Below are 16175 nucleotides of genomic sequence, written 5' to 3'. Positions count from 1 at the left end.
GTCCAACCCATGCCAGCATGGAAAGCGGACGTTAAACGATGATGATGATACACACACACACACACACACACTCATTTTATGTTCATTATATATACCTATGCATATGTGTGTGTTAATATAATATTAGTTTTTCAAATTCCTAGCTATTATACGCTGATTTTAACTAAAGTGCAAGTGGCCACTGAGCTATGCGAAAAGTGCAGTTTTAAACTACGCAATGAGTTTCCTTAAGAGCAAATTTACAGTTCCTATCCCAAAATTAGTGGTCATACTTTAAAATTACCATTAGGGCAAAATTTGAGGTGGCTGTAACATGGAGGATACCTCCAAATATAAGATATATCGTTGGGTGGTTGTTCTGACATTCTGTTAGATTTTCTGTTATGTGTGAATACATTTGTGGTTATATAATTTTATTTATGGTTACATTGTTGTTGTTTGTTCCTTCTTGAGCCATGCTCAGCTCATAAGGATTGGTTTCCCGGTTTCATTTGCGAATAGGTTTCCCACCTGGATGGGACGCGGTTTGTCGCAGGTGAGCTGCTAGATGCAGGAGGAAAGAATGAGGGAAAGTTGTGGCGAAAGAGACAGCAGAAGATCACCATTACCTTCTGCCAGAGCCGCTTAGAATTTAGGTGTTTCGCTCATAAACACACGCATCACCTGGTCTGAGATTCGAACCTGCGATCCCTTGACCGCAAGTTCGCTGCTCTAACCACTAGGCCATGTGCCTCCACTTTAGTTACATTTAATAAGTATTTTTAGAATCAATTTTGACAGAGTATTTCTATGCAGTTTTATTTTAAAACTAGATACAGATAGAATACCACATTCCTTGTATGTTGTAAGAGGTTTCTAAAAGTGCTACAAAGAATATGGAATAAAATACAACCTCAAAGATAGAACAATGAGTATGATTATAGTGAAGAGTTTATGGATTACTGTTAAAAATCACACTGCCATTTCCTGATTTATCAGAGAAACAGATCTGAAAACGTTGGTTGTTATGAGATGCAATGATCTCTGACAATATAGTCACACTTTTGTACACATACATGTCTATTTGAGAGACAGTTTCAAGAGAATGATTTACCCTAGATAGCACAATCATAAAGATTCTCCCCTGTGGGAACACGTTTGTGCATAATTAATTTACTTTTTACAGAGAATGATTTACCACAGATACCACACTGATATGGTTTATCCCCAGTATGAATACGTTTGTGTTTGGTTAAAACATTACTTTGAGAGAATGATTTACCACAGATATCACACTGATATGGTTTCTCTCCTGTGTGAATACGTTTGTGATCAGTTAAAGTCCTACTTTGAGAGAATGATTTACCACAGATATCACACTGATATGGTTTCTCTCCTGTATGAATACGCTTGTGATCAGTTAAAGTCCTATTTCGATAGAATGAGTTACCACAGATATCACAGTGAAATGGCTTCTCCCCAGTATGAATACGCTTGTGATCAGTTAAATTCCTACTTCGAGAGAATGATTCACCACAGATATCACAGTGAAACGGTTTCTCTCCTGTATGAATACGCTTGTGAGTTATTAAGGCACTTCCAACAGTGAATGATTTACCACAGATATCACATTGAAATGGCTTCTCTCCAGTATGAATACGCTTGTGAGGAGCTACAGAACTTTTGAAAAGAAACGATTTACCACAGATATCACAGTGAAATGGTTTCTCTCCTGTATGAATACGCTTGTGAGATATTAAGGCACTCCCACAAGAGCATAATTTACCACAGATATCACAGTGAAATAGCCTCTTTCCAGAATGAATACGTTCGTGATTAGTTAAGTCACTTCGAACAGAGAATGATTCACCACAGATATCACAGTGAAATGGCTTCTCTCCTGTATGTATACGTTTGTGTGTAGTTAAACTATGTTTGTAAGTGAAAAACGTTTTACAGATATTGCACTGATATCTTGATTGTGGTTTCTCTTTCGACATCTCTTTGCAATAACAATATATTTTTCAGCTTTCTCACACAATCCATTTGTCCATTATTTTACTTTTATCATCACATGGATACATTTCCTATTTTCATTCAAAAGTTTATTGCTAACAAATAATTTTACAACTCTATTTCCATCAACTGCAATCTCTGGTAATATCTGAAGATGCTGTAGGATTCTTTATAAAATTATCCAAGTTTAATTGGTGTATAATATCACATTGTAGACATTCCAAATATTTAAGGAGAGAAACGTTGCTATCAATCTCAGTTCAGAAGAAATATTTTACTGTAATTCTCTACAGTTATGAAATCTTTTCTGTACAATATTTTCTTTCAGTTTTAAAAGGTGATAAATACTGATGATGGAAGCAATGCCATGATGCTAATGTCGTCCGATCATCTGAAATAAAAGAGAGAAATGACAGTGTAAGATATAGAGGACATTTTAAAAGCAGAGACAAAACAATGGATCAGAACTACAAGCTTCACCATCACTGCAACCATTATGTTGGTTTTGGAATATCAACATTATTTCAGGGGCTGTGCCCCTCAAAATATGTCTATATCATTACCACATATATATATATATATATATATATATATATATATATACATACGTGTGCATGCATGTATATGTGTATATACATATATGATATTGTATATGGAGGCAAAGCAGCTGAGCTCCTTCAGAGTGTTGGGCAATGACCAAGACCTTTGGCATTATATTGTGCTTGAGAAGAAGACCCATCAAACCGAGCAAAATCACAGTCGTAACAGATACTGGTGTCACACAAATGGCACATAAAAGCACTCATTACACTCTCAGAATGGTTGGCATTAAGAAGGGCAACCAGCTGTAGAAAACCAATGCCAAATGAAACTGGAGTCTGGTGCAGCCTTCCAGCTTACCAGCCCTGGTCAAACTGTCCACCCTTTTCCAGCATGGACAACAGACGTTAAATGCTGGTGAAGATGATACATACATACAGACAGACAGACAGAGAAAAATATGTACTGAACATGCATAATGAAAAATAGAAAAAGTCAGAAACACAACTAGAGGGACACGTTTTCCTGCTTGAACAGGAATGAGTCATTCAGGTCTCTGTTCTCCATCAGAATATATGAGTGAAGAAGGGTGGTGGAAAACAGGGAAGAAGTTAGAAAGAAAGTCATCATCCTCATCATTATCGTTTAACGTCCCCTTTCCATGCTGAAATGGGTTGGACGGTTTGACTGGGGACTGGCAAGCCAGGAGGCTGCACCAGGCTCCAATCAGATCTAGCAATGTTTCTACAGCTGGATGCCCTTCCTAATACCAACAACTCCAAGAGTGTAGTGGGTGCTTTTTACATGCCACTGGCACAGGAGCCAGTCTGGGGCACTGGCCACAGCTAGGGTTTTGTGGCATATTAGGAGGTCACCGGAAATCATTCAAAGAAAAAAATTTCCAATGATTCCGAGATAGGGTGGGGGTTCAGATTTCCACCCACCCCCTTTTTCCGAACAAAAATAAGGGTTTTGCAGCAAGTTTAGCAGGTCATTTCGAAGGCAGAGGTGAAATGAAAAAAAACTGGGGAAAATCTCCATCAAAACGGAGTAGTTCCAACTAATTTGGTCTTCCTGATCCGAAACTCCACGCAAATTTCTTTATAATCGTAATCTATGCCGTTTGAAAGATATTTGTATAAAATTTCATTAAAAAGCTCGCCATTTTCCAGAAAGTTATGAGAAAAACAAGTCGGAACGTGAATTTTCCGAAATTCGTCTCCACCCCTCCCAAAAATTATTTCCCATGAATCTCTATATACTCTGAATTCACAGCATCTAAACGGTATTTGTTGAAAATTTCGTTTAAAATATCCATTTTTCTGGAAGTTATGAGGCAACAAAGTCGGTGCGGTTACACATCTGTATACTCGCAGCCATGTGACTAGCGCGAGTCCACTCTTCTTAATGATCCTCTCGGAGTACCCACAGCTGTAGTTATGCCTAAATGTGTTTATGGGAAGAAGACATTGAAAAATAAGACTGACAAACAAGAAGTAGAAGGGGAAGATGGGCTAAAATGAACAGCAGATAGCTGTTCTTAAATCACTCTCCAGCAATTCTTTTTCCTTTGATTGTCGCATAACCATATCGATTTCCATGAGAATACAAACTCGCAAAAATTTTCTCAGGAATTCCAAAAAATAAGAGTTATAAGGAGTTATATGAGCTGCTTAAACCATGATTTCGGAATATAAAAATAATCTATCAAATATTTATCTCGTTATATTATTTCACATGTAACAATGGCATGCGTCTAAGAATAACAGATCGATATTTCAGTCTGGAAGTATTATCCTGTAAAAGTCAACAAAACGAGGACTTCCGAGAGCAAATATCTTTGTATCAATGTTGTCAGGTGTTTTTCACTTGTTGAAGGATTCACTGTATAACAATTCTCTCACATACATTATTACAGATTATTCAAGTAAATCTTTGTCAACTTACCGTTCTTCACATGCAATTAGTCAGTGCGCTATCAGCAACAATTCAATCGACCTCTTGCCTATCATATACATCGGACAAAGAATGAAGTTGTCCCCCTTTATATGCTGTGTATTTCTTAAATTCTCCGGTAGAAGGAAAGAGTTGCCAATTGAAACTTGCAAAAGGCATAAATTAAAACCGAGTCTTCGAATGTAACAATTTCCGAATATAACGTGGAAAAAAGTGTATGCAGGAATAAATGTCAGAAGACTGGCTAATGCAGAATCGAACCTCTCCTTGAAAAATGCATTTTTTTAAAAAAAATTTCGGATTTTGTTAACATAGCATAGTAATTTATTTGGGATTGTTGACAAGTGCTGAGCAAAGTGAGCGTATATATATAGAGAGAGAGAGAGTCAGAGCGAAGCCATAAAAACTTACAATTGCACAAGTAGGTCAGAAGTTACAGTGCTAAGGATGTAAGAAAAACGAACAAGCTGTAACCGGTGGAACAAAGGCTGGTGTGAAATGTGAAGATCTGTTCGCCGGCGGTCATGGTATCTGTTTGCTGACGGTAATGACGTCGAAGTTTTCGGCTGGCTGACTGACTGATTGCAAAAAGGGCACACTCTTTTCTCTTCTGCAGTGGTGAGTCCGTACGTCTGTAGCGTACGCTACACATCTATGAGCGAGGCAGTACGATTGACCGCACACTAGCTACCTCAGACATAGATGGCAGATTACTACGCCTGCCCGTTAATTTGCAAGAGACAAACTGTAGACGAGGACTTTTATTGCACAACGACGTAGACGATCTAGCCAACTTCCAGTCGCCCTTTGAATAACAGCAAACAGGATATAGTTCCAAGCTTCCACCAACATAGTTTTTAAGTATTGTATGTCTCACCTCTCTCCTCTCTAACTGAAGTTGATGTAGTAGTAAGCCACACATAGTAAAATCCATTACGCTGAGATCTGAAGTGTTTGAGGGTCATTCGTTAGGTTCAATGAAGTCAGGAGTATTGGCTCTGGGCCAGGTAATAGTGTCCTTGGCTCTATGGGCCTTTGCTCCATCTTGTTGCCATGTCCTTTGGGGGGGGGGCATCCTGTAGTTAAACTAGTCGACAGAAAAGGGATTTTGGGTTTAATAGTGGATTGCATCCTCTCTCACGTAGATTTTTAATACACAATAATCAACATTTCAAAACATCCTCATTGTGGTTAGTTTTACACATAGCAGAATAATAGTTATATTTCCTGATGTTTTCGAAATGCTAATTAAAAGTAAAAGAAAAAAACTGAAACTAGCATCTCAGCAAAAAATTGAATAAATAGGTGTAAATATCAAAAGATTTATATAAAAATGTTCAAACTACTTAATTTAATTAAGGGCAAATTAACATATTTCCATTATTTTTACTCCATGATATTTTGGAAGATTTAGAAAAAGCTCTGTCAAAGCATTTAAGATGCATGTATTTTCATTTTGTTTGTTTTCTATGTAAAGAGTTGTAGTTGCTGGCACAGTAATTAGCCAGATCGAGTATTTGATCCTCAGAAGAGAGGTTAGATGATGGCTAAAAGAGTATTTGCTTATCTACTTCAAACTATATGTTACTGTTATGAAGGAGACAGGTATATTTAGCCAGTGGGGAAGCACAGATGAGGTTTGCCAACGTTCTGCAATATGAGGACTAGAGACTTGAAGTGTTTTAAATTGCAGGACACTGAGAGAATATTGCTGTCATAGGAGAGAAATGTGTCCACATAGCTGATAGTTCACTTGTATGCCTGTACCTCATTTGACAAAAATGTCAAGATGTTACAACTATGAGAGGATGAAAGGCCACATTAGTCTTAGCAGAATTTGAATTGATAATCGAAAGATCCAAAAGGAAAGTGTTGTAGTAGCAATGGGACAAGTGGTATGATGTAGCCACTATAAAGTGACATGACATCAGCCAGTAAAGGGAGTTGTATGTCAGTCGTACAAGTTCTCAGTTGGAGTTAAGTGTCAGTTACATGTAAAAGTCGAGTTCCAGTCACAGTCAAGCTAAACGGTTCAAATTCAGTGACTTAGCCAGCTTACCAACAAATAAGTAAGACAATGTGACTTCTTAGCATCGAACTGAAAATCTGAAAATTATGAAGCAATACTGGTTAAACGTATTATTTGCATTTCAAAACATTTTTTTTTGAAATTACAAATTTTATTAAACTGTTTTTGTTTTTTGGTAATTTATTCTTTATAAAAAACATTTCTCAACATAGCTATTTACTACTTGTTTTTCTCTCACTCTCCTCCTGATCATCATGTCTGGATGAAGCAAGAGCAGCAAAGAACTGGACAAGGAAGACACCAAGCTTAATCACAAGAGTCTACATGACAAACTCCAAGACATCACCCAGTTGGCCACCTGATGCTTAGTTTGTCATTCGTTGAGTACATCTTGGGCTTCATCTACAAAGAGATTTGTGCTGTGCTCAATGCGTTTCACAAGAATATGAATGTGACGACCTCTTCTGCCTCAAACTGGTTGACTCATATATATTGTACAGCTTTCTAACTGACATTATTTAATTTCTCTACTGCTGCTTTATTGGTATTTTTCTCCTTCATCTTGGATTTGGCATTGGAAATTTTCTTTTATGTAGTTTATTTTTGTGTCAATTTATACGGGTGGAAAAAAAAACATCAACTGTTTTAGATTTTATAATTTCTAAGTTTTGTCTCAATAACAAATACATTTTTTTCTTTATCTGGACTAGCAAGAAAAATGCTTGCACAGGAAAGATATTAATTAATTGCTGAGTGGGAGCATTAAGTAGTGATATGTATAAATATAATGTTATTACCAGTTTGAATATACCAATAGCACATTCAGACTTGTAAATAAGCCATTCACTGTGTTTTGTCATGGAGAAAATTTCTCACTATAGACAAATGGTCAATAACTAATAACAATTAATTATCATTATAATATCAGGTAAAATAAATCGACTTTAACACTAAAAAAATAATGGGGTGTCTAATCCTTGTTTACTTTTAAAATTTCAAAGTATCAATGATAAAGAAGCCAAATAAGAACAAATTTTTTAAATTTTACCAAAAAACCAATTATATAACCTTCTGCATATATCAACTATTTATTTTACTTTATTTTCAATCAGAAATTCTTAATTCAAATTATATGTATAACTGCAGATGCAGTAAAAACACACCTAAGTCAGCTCGCAGCTCAATCTATCCAGACTGTAAGATGCAAGCATCTTGGAATGGTCATTTCCTCTTCAGTCACAGAAACTGGACAGTGGCACAAGCAGGTAAGAGAGATAGTTTATGTCGTTCCAGTCAACATACATCAGCTGGTTGCACAAATCAATGGTTCATCATAATTAAATTATAGGGTGGGAGTGCGAACAAGTGATGTGTATAAATGAAATGTTATTACCAGTTGGAATATGTCAGTAGCACATTCAGACTTGTAAACAAGCTATTTGTAGACACAGTTCATCTACAGCAAAACATTTTCTCCATGACAAAACAGTGAATAGCTTGCTTATGAGTCCAAACGTGCTATTCACATATCCAAACTGGTCATAATATTGCATTTATACATATCATTGCTTAGCATTCCCAATCCATAATTTAATCGACGAGCCGTCAATCTGCACAACCAGCCAACATATGTTGACTGGAATAGCATAACATTCAGTTTCTGTGACTGAAGAGAAGAGAACCACTCTGAAATGCTTGTAGCTCACAGTCAGGATAGGTGGCACTATGTGCTGATTTGGGTGTATTTACAGCATTTGTCTACAGTGAGAAAGAAATTTCTCCATGACAAAACACAGTGAATGCCTTGTTTACAAGTCCAAACAAGCTACTGGCACATTTGAACTGGTAATAACATTGCATCAATTAATTGATCCTGTTAAAGTACATAAGTGAAAGCTTAAAAATATTACAGCTGAAGTTGGAATTAAAATTTGAATAAGCTCTAAAGGGAAATTGAGAAAAGATTAAAAGAAAAAGCAGGGTGTTCCTGGTATCTATTTCCTCTCCCCCATAGCATGTCATATTGAAATCATACCCAATGCTTTATGCTGTGTCTGAGGATGATGAACTAAATTTCTTTCTTTTGTGGATGAGAGGTTTGTTGGTCCAGCTTTATAGAAGTCATGAACATTGTGTGTGTGTATGTTTGTGCTTCTAGATACGAGCCCAAAAGCATTGGATTTCCAGATATTAACAGGCATAGATTCCAAACTTTAGTTGTGAGAGATTTCATTTCTTTAGTGCGAGTAAGTAAACCTTCAAAAACCACCATAACATTTATCTCTCACAATTTCTGAGCTGACAAGATACTATATCCTATTTCACTGTTAATAAGGGATTGGAAGTACATCCTAGTCACTATTCCTCACCACTATATGAGCTTGTATTTCTGAAGACCTAAAAGTAAGCTCAGATATATTTGGTAAAACACGAGTGGAAAGTAACTAAAATTTTTAAATTTTGCAAAACAGTTTACATACAATTGTGCATCACCTGCTCTCCTATCCTTCACCATACATATGTGTAGAACATTTAGTTGTTGTTCTAGCACATCCCACGACCACCTGCTACCTCGTTTCTTTGTTACTCTCACATGTATTGATGTTTTACAATATTTTTCTCCGCATAAGCACATTTTATGGAATGATGATAGTGGTGATGCATGATCTTCAAATGTTGGGCCTCACAAAGGCAATGACAAGTGACTGAGACCTTTGAGAAGGACCATCAAGCCAAGTGAGATCATAGTCATGGCTGATGCCAGTGTCACATAACTGGCCTGTTAAAAGCACGCTTCAGTCGTTAGCTGATATGCTGTGCTTGTGAAGACCTGTTGAACCAAGTAAAACTGTAGTCATGGCCGATGCCAGTGCCATCTGACTGGCACCTGTGCTGGTGACGCATAAAAAGTGCTGTTTAAGTGTTGGGCCTCATGGAGGCAGTGACAGGTGACCAAGATGGTTGGTGATATACTGTGCCATAGAAACTTTGCCAAATCAAATCGGAACCCGGTGCAGCCTCCCAGCTTACCAGTTTTCAGTCAACCCGTCTAACCCATGCCAGCATGGAAAACGGACGTTAAATGATGATGATGATGATGATGATGTGGTATCCATTGTTGGGATATAAGTAACAACAAACCAAAAATTCTTATTAAATTTTGAACCCCCACCCTGCATCAACCAAGTCCATGTGTATGTATGAAAAAACATATTTACTAACAAAAGTATGCTATTAAAATAAATTATCTTTTACACACCTTTTTTTAAATCAGTCTGTTGGCCTATTGAAATTCTTCACACACATGCATACACTATATAGACAAACACACACAGTAGTGAGTGGGAGAGTGTGGTAAAAATGTATAGAGAGAGGAAAATTTTTTAACATGAAAATAGCGAAAAATGAAAGAAGATAGACATCTTTTCTGTTGCTGTCACAGATTTTGAAATTTTAAAATTAAGTGAAAATTTTCAAATTTGGTATATTGATGCCCTTTCTCATGCTGAATTCAAGTGTGTGATCCATTTATTCCAGAAAAATTATAGATAAATGTTACAGAGGTTTAAAGATTGATCATTTTTACCCATTCAGAAAACAGGATTTGTGTGTAATAGTTGTGATAAAATGAAAGTAAACAGGAGACAAAGTTTTAAGCAAAATGAAAGCAATGCATGTGAGATAATATATATACAGATAGAGAGAAATAAATAAGAGAGATAAATTCCTGGTGATAGAGAGTAGGAGAGTTGCTGATCTAAAAGTTGAGTTATTTTCTCATAGCAAAGTATATTTTTTTATTATTATCTATGGACAACATTGTCTTCAGGACACAGATTTCAAAAATCAAATTCATTTTTCCAGAATGCACTGTTTCCGAGGCTTCTGGGGCTAAATGCATACATTCACATTTATATACTAGATATATATATATATATATATATATATATATATATATATATATATATATATATATATATATATAAACAATGAGTTCAGAGTGGGCAACAGCATGTCTTTGGACAATAAAGACTAATAAAGTTATATTAAATACTATACAAAATAGATTTGGGATTTATTGAAACTATGCTTAACAACCAGAATTTTGACATTGGTACAGTCTTTCTTGTTTCATTAAATGAATCCTTTGAGAGAATGATTTGCTATACATATCACAGAGATATGGTTTCTCTCCTGTGTGACATTTTCTGAGTAGTTAATTTAAAATTTCAATAGAATGATTTACCACTAATATTACAGAGATGGTTTCTCTCCTGTGTGAATACATTTATGTACAATCAAGATATTTCCATGAGAGAAAGATTTACCACAGGTATCACAGCTATATGGCTTCTCTTCTGTGTTAGTTTGTTTGTGTTCAGTTTAATTACCACTCCAAGACAATAATTCACCACAGATATCACAGTAATCTATTTTCCCTCCTGTGTGAAAATGTTTGTGTACAGTCGTGGTTTTTCAATGAGAGAATGATTTACCACAGGCATTACAGCAATACGGCTTCTCTTCTGTATGACTTCGTTTGTGTTCAGCTAAATTACCTCTTACAGAGAATGATTTACCACAGATATCACAGTGATAAGGTTTCTCTCCTGTATGAATACGTTTATGTGTTATTAAGTTATGACATTCAGAGAATGATTTACCACAGATATCACAGTGGTATGCTGTTTTTCCTTTTTCTTTATTCATGTCACTAGAAAAATCAATACTTTTAAACTGTGCTTAAAACCTTTAGCATTCAAATTACTCTATTAAATCTAATGCTTATTTGTTCACATTGTTTTAAATTAATCATGCATTGTCTCATAACTCATTATTTTTAGAATATCATTGTAAGATATGTGTGTGAGGTTGGATTCGGCTGCTTTGAACATAAAACAGATAGAATATCTGGGCTGGATACAACTAGTTGGAATGCTGAAGGGTTAAACCTAAACTCAGGTTCATGTAGTTCATTTTCCATGTTTATCTTCTTTCCATTTATTCTTTTACTTGTTTCAGTCATTTGACTGTGGCCATGCTGGAGCACTGCCTTCAAGGGATTTTAGTCAAAGAAATCAATCCTAGTACTTATTCCAAACTGCTAAGTTACATGGACATAAGCACACTAACATCAGTTGTCAAGTGATGGTGGCGGGGGGACAAATAGAGACATACACACATAAATATATATATACACACACACAACAGGCTTCTTTCAGTGTCTGTCTACCAAATCCACACACAAGGCTTTGGTCAGCCCAACATTATATTAGAAGACACTAGCCAAAGATGTACGCAGTGGGATTGAACCCAGAACCATGTGGTTCAGAAGCAAACTTCTTACCACACAGCCACGCTAAAGAAATATTTCTACAATTGTAATATTTTTCAGTATCTGAAGCTGGTTGCAAACTCCTTTTTAAAAGTATCCAAGTTTAATTTGAATTCATAATCCTCTTGTACGCAGACAGTTGAGAATAGAATTACTTTTATCCACCTCAGTTCAGAAAAAATATTTGCTTGTGTTTTGCCAAAAGATAGTTATGATGTTTCTGATTTCACAATTCTTTGATGCCTATGTCATTTGTTATTCTGAAATAGTACAAAAATGACAGTATAAGATATAGAGAAAACTTAAAATACAACAGTATAAACTTTACTATATTTCCTGTAGAGATAAACCGTAGAAATAAATATTTACCAGAACAAGTGAAATGTTTCATGCTACTTTTAAGATGTATATTATAATGGTTAATACAAATAAATATATGTATAGTATATTGGTCACTGTTGCCGAACCTCTAAGTTACGGGGACGTAAACACACCAGCATCGGTTGTCAAGCAATGGTAGGGGTACAAACACAGAAACACAAACACACGCACATATATATATATATATATATATATATATATACATACATACAACGGGCTTCTTTCAGTTTCTGTCTATCAAATCCACTCACAAGGCTTTGGTCGGCCCGAGGCTATAGTAGAATACACTTATGTCTTAAACCATGGATTTTAGATCAAGTGGTAGAGAATAGAATTAATGACGATGTCTAACAAGCAACGCCAAATCATTTTCACATTAACCAAGTTTAACTACTTTTGCTAAAACATCTATATTATTATATCTTACCTGTTATGCTACACAAATATCTCGAATTACACCTGTTCCCTGACGCCATTCAATCTGAAGTAAACTTTCACAACAGAAGTTATAAAAACCGACTCGGAAACATAAACGACATGTACTTAGCTTCTCTTTATAAGCACCTGGAAAAGCCAATATGTATTATTTCTAAAAAAATTTACTTAATATACGCAAAGAGTCACTGTTGAATGTACTGTATTTACGAAAATTGTACTAAAAATACAGAAACAATGGAATTGTATAATTTTTTTCTGTTTGCAATATATGACCGATGTAGTACAGTGACTGAAGGTACAATCTTGTTTGGTGTCTTGTTTCTTAATATGTTTCTGAAGAAGAACGGAGCATCGATATCGCTTCATGTGTGTTCGAAGAACAAATGAATCATCACTATTACTTTAAATGTGTGTCTCAAAAGTAATTACACAGATGAAGAATGAGGATATTGAGGTGACAATGTCCAGATGCTTTTAGTACGTTTCGTTTTCGTCCATATCGATGTTCTAAGCTGTGATGTGAAATTTTAATTCCAGTTGAACGACACCATGAAATGTACAGATTAGCCGCAACAAGCATAGATTGGGGATGGGAAACATAAATAATAATTTTACGGAGAAATATAAGTAAATATTTTAGCCAGCAGTGAGACAGTAATAACTGATTTCATTAATTGATTATATGTTATGTAGCCTTCACTATATTTACTGTAGTGTTGAATGAATCATGATGTAAATCAATATAGAAAATTGGGTAGTGTAGCTCACGCTCCGCCCATATCAATTCTATTATCAAGCGGCGAGCTGGCAGAATCGTTAGCATACCGAGCAAAATGCTTTGTGGTATTTCGCCCGTGGCTGCGTTCTGAGTTCAAATTCCGCCGAGGTCGACTTTGCCTTTCATCCTTTTGGGGTCGATAATTTCAGTACCAGTGAAACATTGGGTTCGATGTAATCGACTAGTCCCCTCCCTTTCAGGGTGGTGCCTTCAGTAGGGAGGATATTCTATTCTCCACGGCTAACATTGTCATGTATCGTACCTCAGCAGTGCATGAATGACACTACAAGGAAAATTTTCCCGATTAAGCGCGAGTTCTCCAGCTCCCTTGGCACGTGATATCTATCTATTGCGTTCTTTGCGGGCAACACATCTGCATTTACACTTCGTAGAGATAAAAGCATACCGAATATTTCAATAAGTTTAAAGTGATTTCTTTTGTGCCGTAAACCATTTACCATTTCTAAGGCGCTTTCCCCTTCTCTTGATACCCTAAGCACGTGCTTATTTTGCTTAATAGTTAATCCAACGCTGCATACAGTGTATCCAGAGCAGCGAATGGGCACACAAGGTGCTGTGGAATAAGCAGGAAGGCTACCAGAAAAATGAGTGTTTCTGAAAGATAGGGTGGAGCTATAAACACAGAGGGTACACGCTAAGTAGATTTTTCGAGGTAGCAGATAGTTTCTGTTATCTAGGTGACTTAAATTATAGTAGTGGAGGAGCACGTTCTGAAAATGTACACTATTATAAGAATGTGATGGAAAAAGTTGAAAGACCTATTACTGTTGGGTATAGAAGCAGAAGGTTTCAAAGTTGTTGTCCATAGTTATCCTCTTTCTCTTTGATTTCCGAAGAGAGAGAGAGAATCTGTAGATGAACATGCACAAAAAACAATCGGGGACATTCACTTTTTAAAGTACAACTCCATGTTTAATGTAGTTTAAAATGTCAGTTATGCCCACAACCAAGAAACGTAGCTGTCAGCGACCAAGTTACTTGTAAAAGATACCACACAAAGATATAACTGACCGTAATAACCAGACGTTTTTGATTTAAAGCTGATATTTTATTTTACAATTCAAATGACGTGCTCATATTGTCATGAAGGAAATAATCTCTAAGCCAACTGGACTTACACTTAATGAGATATGAGTATACAGATCTTTTAACTTTCCCCGTTATAAAACTCAATGTCTTGACTAAGGAGTTCTCAGTCCAGACTTGGTAGAATGACGGGAGACAAGTATATGACGTTTGAGTGTAATTCTCTGGTAGATCCGATTCAACAAAACTGTAGTAATGGTCACAGAGAAAGGATACACACTGCGGATGATAAACGAGGGAGTTCTTGACAACTTTTTCCATTACGGAAGACATACTGTTATCAAAGTAGTATTAGAGAGGTTGTTTTAACATATCTTTATTTGTATGTTGATGTTGGCACTCCGTCGCTTACGACGTCGAGGGTTCCTGTTGATCCGATCAACGGAACAGCCTGCTCGTGAAATTAACGTGCAAGTGGCTGAGCACTCCACAGACACGTGTACCCTTAACGTAGTTCTCGGGGATATTCAGCGTGACAAGGCTGGCCCTTTGAATTACAGGCACAACAGAAACAGGAAGTAAGAGTGAGAGAAAGTTGTGGTGGAAGAGTACAGCAGGGTTCGTCACCATCCCCTGCCGGGGCCTCGTGGAGCTTTAGGTGTTTTCGCTCAATAAACACTCACAACGCCCGGTTTGGGTATCGAAACCGCGAGTCCGCTGCCCTAACCACTGGGCCATTGCGCCTCCACTTTATTTGTATAACCAAACTCCTTCCTGTTTCCCTGAAGATGCTCGTAAGCAATTACAGATTAAAAGTAAGGCTGAACGATGTCTGAAATTGTATTCTGTATTTGCAGAGGAAAAATAAAACAATATTAGTCTTTTAACAATATGTTTTCTCACTGTAAAATTTATTTATTAACTTTTAAATATTTCACTTATTCGATACGTTAACAATAATATACGTATTGTTTTTCATACAGATGATGGATGAATTATTTAATATTTCAGCAATCCTTGTTATCCCACTTTAATAAATGTATAATTTTCTGTATTGATTTACATCGTCATTTATTCACTTATACTTCAGTAAAAATAGCGAAGGCTACATATCTAATGCTAGTTGTATTATACAATCAATCAAAGAAATCAGTTATTACTTCCCCCACTGCTAGCTAAAATACTCCTTTGTAATTCACCATAAATTTATTATTTTTATCTCCCATCCTCAATCCATGTTTATTATAGCTAATCTAAATATTTCAAGGTGCCATTCATCTGGAACTAACTTTTCACAACACAACTTAAAACACCGATATCGAGAAAACGAAACGTACTAAAACATTTCACCATTGTCACCTGGTATATCGCGTTCTTCATTTGTGAAATGCATTTAAAGTGAGAATGATGCTTCATTTGTTCTTTTTAATACATTTAAAGCTAGCTCGATACTTTATTATTCTTCAGAAACATTCAGATTAATGGTATCAAATTATATTGTACCATCCAAGTCTATTGGATATTGCAGAAAGATTTACAGAATTCCACTTTTTCTAAAATTTCGAGTAAAATTTTCGTAAATCTAGTACATTTCATAATGACTGTTTGTATATTTTAAATACAACTTTGAGAAATAATACATATGTAATTTTATACGAGCTTATAAACAGAAACTA

The 16175-nt window shown here is 36.0% G+C and overlaps 1 protein-coding gene and 2 long non-coding RNA genes across 5 annotated transcripts in view; 1 reads left to right on the top strand and 2 right to left on the bottom strand.

Moving 5' to 3' along the window:
* Positions 1-771: 771 nt before the first annotated feature.
* Positions 772-16175, bottom strand: part of LOC149130552 (uncharacterized) — a 34848-nt gene continuing 19444 nt past the window's right edge. Inside the window, exons 1-2 of one of the 3 annotated variants that reach the window (XM_089344053.1) lie at positions 4483-5299; positions 772-2386 (exon numbers count right to left, since the gene is read on the bottom strand). In XM_089344053.1, the coding sequence (XP_089200179.1) occupies positions 1095-1979 (885 nt within the window). In that variant the 5' untranslated portion in view covers positions 1980-2386; positions 4483-5299 and the 3' untranslated portion in view covers positions 772-1094. Of the gene's footprint in view, positions 2387-4482; positions 5300-16175 lie in introns of those variants that run through there. The other 2 variants (XM_089344054.1, XM_089344055.1) reach the window with 2 other exon arrangements.
* On the top strand, positions 5218-9602 carry LOC149130554 (uncharacterized). The gene is made up of 2 exons (XR_016238772.1): positions 5218-5357; positions 6789-9602. It is a non-coding gene; the product is annotated as an uncharacterized LOC149130554 (long non-coding RNA).
* On the bottom strand, positions 10492-15763 carry LOC149130553 (uncharacterized). The gene is made up of 2 exons (XR_016238771.1): positions 12664-15763; positions 10492-12115 (listed from the first exon to the last, which is right to left on the bottom strand). It is a non-coding gene; the product is annotated as an uncharacterized LOC149130553 (long non-coding RNA).

This window comes from Octopus bimaculoides, chromosome 28, assembly GCF_046866305.1.
Source record: "Octopus bimaculoides isolate indiv1 chromosome 28, ASM4686630v1, whole genome shotgun sequence".
NCBI lineage: Eukaryota > Metazoa > Mollusca > Cephalopoda > Octopoda > Octopodidae > Octopus > Octopus bimaculoides.
This window is presented reverse-complemented; position numbering and strand designations above follow the sequence as displayed.